The sequence below is a fragment of the Tasmannia lanceolata genome, unplaced genomic scaffold (genome assembly GCF_043159265.1).
Source record: "Tasmannia lanceolata isolate RefF3 unplaced genomic scaffold, GAP_Taslan_0.1 ptg000016l, whole genome shotgun sequence".
In the NCBI taxonomy this organism is placed as follows: domain Eukaryota; kingdom Viridiplantae; phylum Streptophyta; class Magnoliopsida; order Canellales; family Winteraceae; genus Tasmannia; species Tasmannia lanceolata.
This window is the reverse complement of record NW_027518693.1, coordinates 15,037,245-15,046,861: the sequence shown is the minus strand read 5'-3', so window position 1 is coordinate 15,046,861 and position 9,617 is coordinate 15,037,245. Positions and strand designations below refer to the sequence as shown.

At 37.2% G+C, this 9,617-nt stretch overlaps 1 protein-coding gene across 2 annotated transcripts; it reads right to left on the bottom strand.

Annotated features, from left to right (window-relative positions):
* Positions 1-2,480: 2,480 nt before the first annotated feature.
* On the bottom strand, positions 2,481-7,563 carry LOC143849008 (uncharacterized protein At5g01610-like). 2 transcript variants are annotated; one of them, XM_077358058.1, is made up of 4 exons: positions 7,404-7,563; positions 5,774-5,828; positions 2,766-3,166; positions 2,481-2,663 (listed from the first exon to the last, which is right to left on the bottom strand). In XM_077358058.1, the coding sequence occupies exons 1-3, from the start codon at positions 7,488-7,490 to the stop codon at positions 2,796-2,798; spliced, it is 513 nt and encodes a 170-aa protein (XP_077214173.1). In that variant the 5' UTR covers positions 7,491-7,563; the 3' UTR covers positions 2,481-2,663; positions 2,766-2,795. The 2 variants fall into 2 exon arrangements, with proteins under 2 accessions (XP_077214173.1, XP_077214172.1); XM_077358057.1 differs by having other exon boundaries at positions 2,481-3,166.
* Positions 7,564-9,617: the final 2,054 nt, after the last annotated feature.

The window sequence follows — 9,617 nt, the reverse complement described above, 5'->3', positions numbered from 1 at the left end:
TATCACTGACTAGAGGTTACAGAAAAGAATGTTATATACCTGTCTATATACAAATAGTAATTCTCTGAGTACATTGTAACTGCAACCGAGTCAAACTCCTACATGCTTTGATCATAAAAAACATGTAAGCATTGTGCCTTCACAAAGTTACTATCATCTAATCCTTCCAGCAAGTACAGTTCTATTAGGCTCTCAAGCGGAAAAACTGTTGAAAGGCATGTCTAAGAATTGTGTTTACTTAGATACAGGGTGTAGCTGTCGACATTCTAATGGCAACTGACTGAGTAGCAGAAATAGGAATTACAAAAGCATGAGAATGTATAGTGAAATGGACATATTGAAAGGTTAGACCAAGGTTGCCAGAGCGGGAATCGAAATCGGGAATCGAAGGCTCCCAGGGAAGAATCCTGCTAAAGGTTGCCAGAGTGGGAATCGAAAGCGGGAATCGAAGGCTCCCAGGGAAGAATCTTGCTTCCTTGGGTTAGACAGCAGGCACTGAAATCGTAGATGAAGAAAAGTTATCAGGAAAATGACGAACACAAGAGTTCAACCTTTTTAAGTCAGATATAAAGGGAGAAGTTAACATGTACCTTGTAAGAAGATCTTGAAGCAAGTCATATGGACTGAGAAACAGTAAAATCAGTGGTAAAAAGAAGGTTCCATTTTGCTCTTATTGTGTACAAATTAGCAATTTGCTCTTTTCTTGATTGTTGGCATTGCAATTATAACTGCTCTTTCTTGTGAATCAGAGCCATATATTTTGGGTCTAACAATCAGTTTTGGAATCAAAATCCAAAGGCCTTAGAACAGATTATGAGTCTAAATGTGGTTTTTGGACTCCAAATCAAAATTAAATGTAAATTCAAGTCCAATAATCAGTTTTGGGCTCACGAATGATTCAAGATTACAAGTATTGAGTTTTCAGTCTCATCATGTGCCTAAAACTATATTGAAACACAATTATTTTCTTTAAGAGAAATGATACCTTTGGTTGTGTTCTATTGGATTTTTGGGGAATTAGATCAGCCTTTAACATGGAATTTGAAGAGTTGTCATATTTAAGAGTGGATACGAAGAGGAGGATTTTTTAGCCCTGTTTGGCAACCATGAATTTTTTTTTTGCATGGAATACTAGTTTATAAGTTGTGAGAGTGGGGTAAAACCGGTGTGAGAAAGAAAGACCCGAGAGAGCTTGAGTGAGAAAACGCTAGAAATTCAAAAAGAAAGTATGGGAATCAAATTATATTTTGAATTGAGTTTTTTTTACTTGTCTTTTAACCTTTTTCTCACCTTTGCGTCATTCACGGCCTCCCTCAACATAGGATAAAACTAATATTCTTTCCTGCAAGAAGATTGTCTGACGGTAATTTTTTTTTCTTGATAAAATTTACAGGGATATATCATCATCTCTAGATAAGAGTTGCATAGGGTAGTTTAATTTATCTGTTTTTCGCGTGTAAAAAAAAAAAAAAAAAAAAAAAAAAAAGGAGATTTTAGAAAAAATTTTCATTTCCTAACTTTTCCACAAAATTCTTGCAATCCAAACAGGACCTGTGGGAAAAAGGACTCCGAGGAGAAAATCATGGTTGACAAACATGGCTTTTATAGCAAACGCTCTGTGAGATGACGAAAGAGGTGTAGAAGGATTGTTATAGAAGACAACTAGGGGTGCAACTTGGGTGGGCTCAACCCGAACCCGACAGGGTCAACCCGGAAAAAAGTCGGTTTGGATTGAGTTCGGGTTGAGGACTTGGGCAACCCGACACGACATTTTTAATAATTTTTAAAAAAATTTTAAGTTTAAGATCTCGGGTTGGGTCGGGTTGAACTTAGGTCAGGTTCGGGTTGGCAAAAAGGGCTCCTCAGGTCGAACCTCATTGGGTTGGAGCTCGGGTCAGGTCGGGTCATTTTGAGCAAATGGTTGGTCAGGTTGGGTTCGCCTCAACCCGACTCGAATTGCACCCCTAAATTTCTTAAGACAAGACTGTCTTGAACAAAAATAATCACCTTCCAATGGACAAGCAGCTTGTTCTTGGTGATCAGAACCATTGATCTAACGGTTCATCACCGATCAAACCAATGGATCAAGGTCGGATGCTAAACTGGGATCTCATTCGCAGGGTGTACAAAAGTCAAACGGCTTAAAGTCATTTTTAGGACTTTTTCAGCATGGTTGATCAAAGGTCTTAAATCATCCGAAGAGGGTGGCAACAAGGGCAATAGGCCAACAATATTCATGGACCCAATGTCACCTGTTGGGTCCATGCCGTACATGATCATTTTCCTTGGGCTCTCTTTCGATGTAAAAATGGACGCAAAATTTGTTTTATTTTCATTTTTACAACACAAAACAAATTCTACGTCTATTTTTATGTAGAAAGAAACATAGCCTCATTTACCTTCGAGTAGGTAAATACTAAATACAGAAAACACACATTGTAACAGTACCGACCTGTGACCAGGCCAAAGAACAAAAAACATACAAAGAAATAACTCCATGATAAGCTGCTGAAGATTACATGAGTCAACAAATCAAAACAGTAAATTAACAAATAACCAGCACTGACATTTTCAATTTTAGATTAATCAAATCATGGAGGAAGCATGTTAGTTAATCGATATATCTCTCCCCCCAGCATTTTCAAGAGAAAAGATTCCCACACCTGTAGATTTCATGGAGATTCAAAGTACCCATTAATGGAAAAGATGAAGACAATTTGGTAGCCCTATCATGAATTTCAAACTAACAAGGGTAGATCACATACTGATCAAATGGCACCTCCATCCCAACGAACTTAAAACTTCTCTACGCTCACACCATCCCTGAGAACTTCATAAGCATCTCTACTCCTGGTTTTCTTCATCCCTGCCTGAAAATGGAGCTTAGATCCTTCACTTGAGATGGTAGTCACTTTAACCCAGATTACCACCTTTGTCTTCATCCCCTCAATATCAACAAACTTCCCCTTCTCTAGATATCCAGTCACAGTGGTGGCGAAACGCAGAACCGATGAATCCTTGTAGCCAACTTCGCATACGGAGGGTATGAACACAGTCAACTTTCTGGTCTCTTCATTGAACTCATAGTTGGTGGCATCCCGAGGAAATATGCCTATGGGTATATCATATTCCTGCAGTAACTCTGGCAGTGGTTTTTGCATCTTTCCTGCATGTACCAAAACTCCAATGAGATATAATAGCTAAATATGTCAACAAAAAAAAAAATGTTGCCAGTTGAGGTTTTATGATTTAGCAGACGAAATGATGAAATCAACTGAGTTCAAGTCGCAACTAATATCAACATCTCTTAAACTTCTATGAAAAGGCAGCTGAAGAGAGAGAACTTCACACTAACATAACCCTCCCTACCATCATTCCCATAAAGGAGGATTGATGACTAAAATGAGATCGGTTAAGAGACAAACAATTGGTGATGACACATGAAGAATAAAAAGTAAGTGATAATTGACTCAATCTTCATTACCTAAACTTGCCATCACACTTCCATTTTCCCATATCTAAAGCATAGCAAATAAAAACAGTTATTTATAGTTACATGAGCACAGGAATCTCCAAATTGTTTTGGGTATGGCTTTCAATCAACATCTGTGAGAATCAAATGCATACAAATGAAGTATTATTTATCACATACCAGAAGTTCCAAAAGATGAACATTATCATAAACAAATATTTAATACTTTGCAAGTCACAATGTTACAAGCACATCACAGTTAGAAATTCTAAACACTATTTTATGGTATTATCATATATTATTTTGCAGTCTGTAACCCATATGCAAGAAGAGGTGGAGAAAGGTTCATCAAGATCCTTCTGAAACCTAAAATCAGGGGATAACTTTCTCTACATCAAGATCCTTCTGCAAGCAAAAATAGGGGGATAACAATACAAAATCAGTCCATCTGCATAGGTGTTAGTAATAGGATTCCCCCTGTGAAATGACAAGAAAAACAACTGTACATGGCTGAAGTCTAGGGTTAGATGATTGCGTTATTGGAAGCTGCAGTTGAGCTTTAGCAAATATCGACCCATATGTTCAGAGTACACTCAGCACAGTGACACTAATTTAAGTTTGAGCTCAACCCATCAAAACAATCTTTTTTTTAATGATGTAGTTCATTAGAAAAAGAAAGCAAAGTCACAAGAAACTTGGGATTGAGCTGATCATGTTCAGAAAAAAAAGGGGAGAAAAACAATTAGAAAAGCTGCCCCCTTAAAGGGTATTATCTATAGGGAAGAGATATTTAACAACTACAGTAGGTCTAGGACACCACCACTTCAATCGCGTCTGCCAATCTCCATGGGAAGACGTCTTTCGATCGCATCCAAAGATCAGGCATTAGCTTTGGCAAGATTCACTTCTACCATCAATCTAGTGGTGAACTATTTGTCATTCTCTGGATGCTAAGAAGGAATGGGTTGTGGAGAAGACGAAAGGAGAAGGCTGTTGAACCTTCATTCCACTTATCAGAAGGACCTCGTCCCAAGGTAGATCTTTTGTAGTTGTTTGAAGGACATCGATGTATTTTTATCCTCCCAAATGAATAGGAAGATTAAAACACATCAAATGCCCTCATTTCTTCATTTTCTCAATACTATTTCTTTCACCAATCCTACCCAAAGCTTCAAGAGAAGGTTTTTCACCAATTTTTAGTGCAATATCTCCTTCCAACGCATTCTACACTAAGGGGAGGAGTCTTTGCCTATGTCAATGTAATGGATTCGAAATAGGTACCATATTTTAAGTTTTTTTTATTTGCCTTATTAGGGTTTATTTTGCTGTATTTTTCATTTCCCGACTAAATCCAAAGCTCATTCAATCACGTATGATGATCTGTCTTACAAAAGCCCTAAGAGACGAGATGAGATTTCAAGCTTGATTTATGCTTGTAATATGTATATTTGGCATTTGGTATGATGAATGATGAGTGTTACAGATGTTTTTCACTAAATTTGATACTAATTAGGCCCATCAAGAGCCAATTTCATGCCTATGGTTAATGGAAAGAACATTTTATCTCAAAACCAAGTTCCATTGCTAGGCAACCTCACCAATTTACCAATGAAGCATGCAAAAGCTAGCGGCCAAACTAGAGTTTAAAAATGATTATGCAATGATTCAAGTGGATTTTTTTTAAATATTTTCAAAGAGCGTCGTATGTGTAAATGTGATGGTATTTGGAGACGGGTTTGTGAGAGATGGCGTGCAGAGAAGGAATCGAGGAAGAGAATTCTCCACCAAGAAACCAAAGCCCACATCACAAATCCGTACAATGAGACCATCTTTCAAAAAGAGAAATAGATGTTGGGCTTCATTGACCGGGCACCCTGCAGAAAACCTGCTGGTATTTCAGAGCTAGGGTTTGATAAACAGCTCCGCCCATTGCAACAAGGTCCTTTTCACTTTATATAGAAAGAGAAAAGAAAACTTCTTAGAATGCTTAGCAAGCGAAAGAAGGGATTTAGAAGGAAGTAAAAAAGAAGAGTTGCTGATTCAAGTAGAATATTGTGAGCAGTTATAGTAGGTTTCAAGTTTCAAAAACATTTATCACTGGAATAATTTGCTCAACCAGCAACAAAGAAGGGGCTAATGTTGTATAATTGTCAGCTTCCTCCATGGTCACAAGGAATCGATTTACAGCCAACAAGCAAAATGTTCTTAATAAAACATTTAACATGAACTACATAGGAATGAAATGTACGTGTACAAAAACATGAAACCGAATAAAGAAACACAAGGTGAAAGAAAGTGCACCTTTGATTTTATTAACCAACCATTTCGTTCCTCCTCCAATACTGGTAGACAATGACTAGGTTCAAAATGCAAATAGTGTCAATAAGGAACAAAGAAACAGGGGACTACAAAATAACATGCAATAATTGGAATGCATGGAGCAAGATATAAAACAAAATATGAACCAAATTGCAGCATGAAACCTTATAAGTATAAGAGATCACATTTGCATTCTCCTGATATCAGTCACTACGGTATCTTAATGAAAATTATCACATAACGCCGCCAATTTCACACAGTTTTATATACTACTATTTGTCTCTTACTATAGTACTATCTCTTAAGTAAACAGATAATAATATGATATAATGATGCAGCAAGTCATACTACTGAAATGGTGATAAGCATGAACAAGTTTGACCTACAAATCTTTTCGCACAAACAATCATTAGCCATGGCTTAAAATTTCTCCAAAATTTCATACTGATGATGAGTTGATGACTCACGGCCCATGGCGATGTCATCGGTACAGCTTCACTTGGGCATTGTGTTGACCAGTGTTTAAAAACGCGGAAGCGGATCAAAATGTGGCCAAGAAAAATCCTTGTCAACTAGCGGATGCAGCCAAGAACACGGTTGACGCGGCTGAGTACTTGACGCAGTCATAACTCGGGAGATTCAAAGGAGCTTTTATTGACCCTGTAGGTCAAAATGCAGAACACAGTGACAAAATGCGGAACGCGACCAAGAGAAAATGGAGTCGACTCGGAGGAGACCACGCTGATGTGGGGGAGTTTTAAAACTATGGCGATTAGTCATCTTCTTTTTTTTTTTCCATTCGTTGTCATCTCGACTATTCAATGGAACGCTAATTTAGATTGAAAGTTTTTTCTTCATTTGAAGGCCACCCTATCCATCATAATTCCATCTTTGAAGAACCTAAAATTTTGAGCTGCATAATATTCTCTTTTCATTGCCCCTTTTAATCTTCTTTTGAGGCAAACAAAGTTGCATTAACATGAACAGACATTTTTTTTAGATCAAGGCTCGCAAAACATGATAAAACTTTACATAAGGCAAACCTGGAAAGATTAAGCAGAGTATATAACTTGATATCTAGATACAACTTCATTATTATCATTTCACAGATATAGTCTTTGTATCAAATTCCATACCTACAAATAACCACCATTAACATAATTCCCAGGATATTTTGGATCTTTCGAAGAAACCCATGTTAAGATTTGAGTAATCATAATGAATTCCCAAGCTCAGATACGACGTAAAGAATTCCTTACTGAAAATTCCCCAAAGAGGATAAACCTAATTGCAAATTTATATAATCCAGACCTGGTACTCGGATCCTATGTCAAGATTTCCTTATTGAAAATTCAAAATACACAAACCCTAGAAAAGAGGATAAACTTAACTCCAAATATATTTAACCTGGTTTCAATGTCCAAAAGAACAATAACCTGCATTGTTTTCCATGACCCAAAAAAAAAAAAATCTCCAAACAGAATGAAATAAATGGAAAGATATAGAACTTAAAAGAAAAATGTACATTGTAATTGAGAAAAGAAAAGGAAAACCCTAATTTGAAGGAAAACTGTTATGGTATTAGATCGAAACCTAGATTTTTAGGTCGTACATTGATGTCTTCACCCACGGAATTGAGCTCTTTGTTGGCTTTCTTGTTGAACCAGTACGATCCCACCTTGTTCAGAATCTGATCCATCTCTCTCTCTCTCTCTCTCTCTCTCTCTGAGAATTACAACTTACAAGACAGGTTTGGGACTTTAATCTGTAATTCAAAATCTTACGTATAATGCATTCTTAATGTGGGTGTTTGATGATTGGCTGATCAGAACCGTTGATGTTGTGGACATCACTAGATGCCGTATGGACCATGGAGATAACAATTCCTCAAAATCAAAACGCATCAATCGTCTAGGCAATTTCGCTTTCAGCACATCTTTTTCAGGACGGAAGTGCCACCACATATGAATTGGTGAGTAAGACAAATTCAGCTATGAGCTGTCTCTTCTCTCTTGGAAAAGAGGTGCCACCAAATGGGTTTATGCGAAATTGCCTAGACATTTCCTAATTATAATTAGGGAATTGCTAGCGTCCAATGATTATGGCCGGCACGTTGATTCAACATACTAAATGCCTTTTTGGATGCCCCTAAAAATAATGGGAACTCATATATCCGCCATTTCTTCTTCCTTGAGCTAGCGCCCATCAGTGTACTTGTGAGTTATGACCAAAATTTTAAATTTCGGTTTCGGAGGTAATTTCGGTCCTCACCTAAACCTAAATTTTAATCGAAATAATGAAATTTCGGCTGAAATTCCTTAGGGCCCGTTTGGATACCTCCCATTTTGTATTTGGATTTGGAATTGAGTTTTGAATACAAATTGAATAGATCCGGCAACTCATGTAGAGCGAGACAGAGAGGGAAGGGCCGAAGGGGGTACTTCCTAGTAGAGGAGAGAGGTTGAGGAGCAAAGACGGTGAAGGAAACCGCCAGATCTGTAGATTTCTAGTTTCTTATTTCCATAGCAAATTTAGAAATTTGATTTTTTTTTCACTGTCAACTGCTGAATTAGAAGTTCAAGAATTTCATCCGATCCAAATTACAATGCAAAAAAGGGCTGCAAATGTGAGAAATCCAAATCAAAATCTTCTCGACATCCAAAGGGCCCTTAAAGCGTTTGAAATGTCGTTTTTTTGGGGTTGGGCCAAAATTATTTCTTCTGAAATTTTGTAAAGATATAAAAAAGTAATATTTTATCAAAAAATTCGCAGACAGTTTTGGTTTCGGAACATTTCGGTTTCGTTCCTCACCAATTTCGGATTTCGGACAAAATTTGAAACGTTGCTTATGACTACTCTTTTACATTACAAAAGAAAAATGGGTGAATATATCATTTCCCCAAATAATATTTTCACTCCCCCGCACTACACATGTGTTCCCCATATAATGTAATTTGACGTGAAAAGTGGGCAACTTTAACGCTTTTTGACGTCAAATCACATTAAGGGGGGGGGGGGGGGGGGGGGTATGCGTAATGCAGGGGGGTGAAAATATCATCACCCAATAATTTGCATTTAATATGTGAGGAATGCTAAACAGGTGTTCGCAACGAGGTAAGTCTTTATCTCTCTTATTTCTTGTATTAGCTCAAGTTTCGGGTAAAAACTTGAGAGAAAGACATTGTATTACTTATTTTGATTAGTGGATATTTCGTCGGATTCGACCCGTGGTTTTTCTCTCTTCATTTGAGGGTTTTTCACGTAAATCTTTGTGTTCTTTTGTGTGATTGCTGGTTCTTTACATCCACATATTTATTTGCTTCTTAATTAAAGTGGGTTTTCTTCGACGAAAAACCCAACAAGTGGTATTAGAGCTGAGGTTGTTTGGAAGCATAATTGTTTGTGTGGATTGAGATGGAGAGTTCTTCAGGAACCATGATCAAGTTGACTGGATCAAATTGGATGATTTGGAAACCAAAGATGGAGGATATTCTTTATTGCAACGATTTCTATGAACCCATTGAAGGTGAAAAAACCAAGCCTACTAGTATGTCTGATAGAAATTGGCAAAAATTAAATAGAAAGGCTATCAGACATATTAGGCAATGATTGAATGACAGTGCGTTCCTCCATGTGTCTAATGAAACATCTGCACATTCTCTTTGGACAAAGTTAGAGAGTCTTTATGAGAGAAAGACTGCTGGAAACAAAGCTTTCTTATTGCAGGGGGAGTGAAAATATCATCGCCCTAATTTTTTGTGAAAAGATTCACAAAATGTTTTATTTGAAACTTCAGATGCTTTTTTTAAGTTTTACACTCTTATTT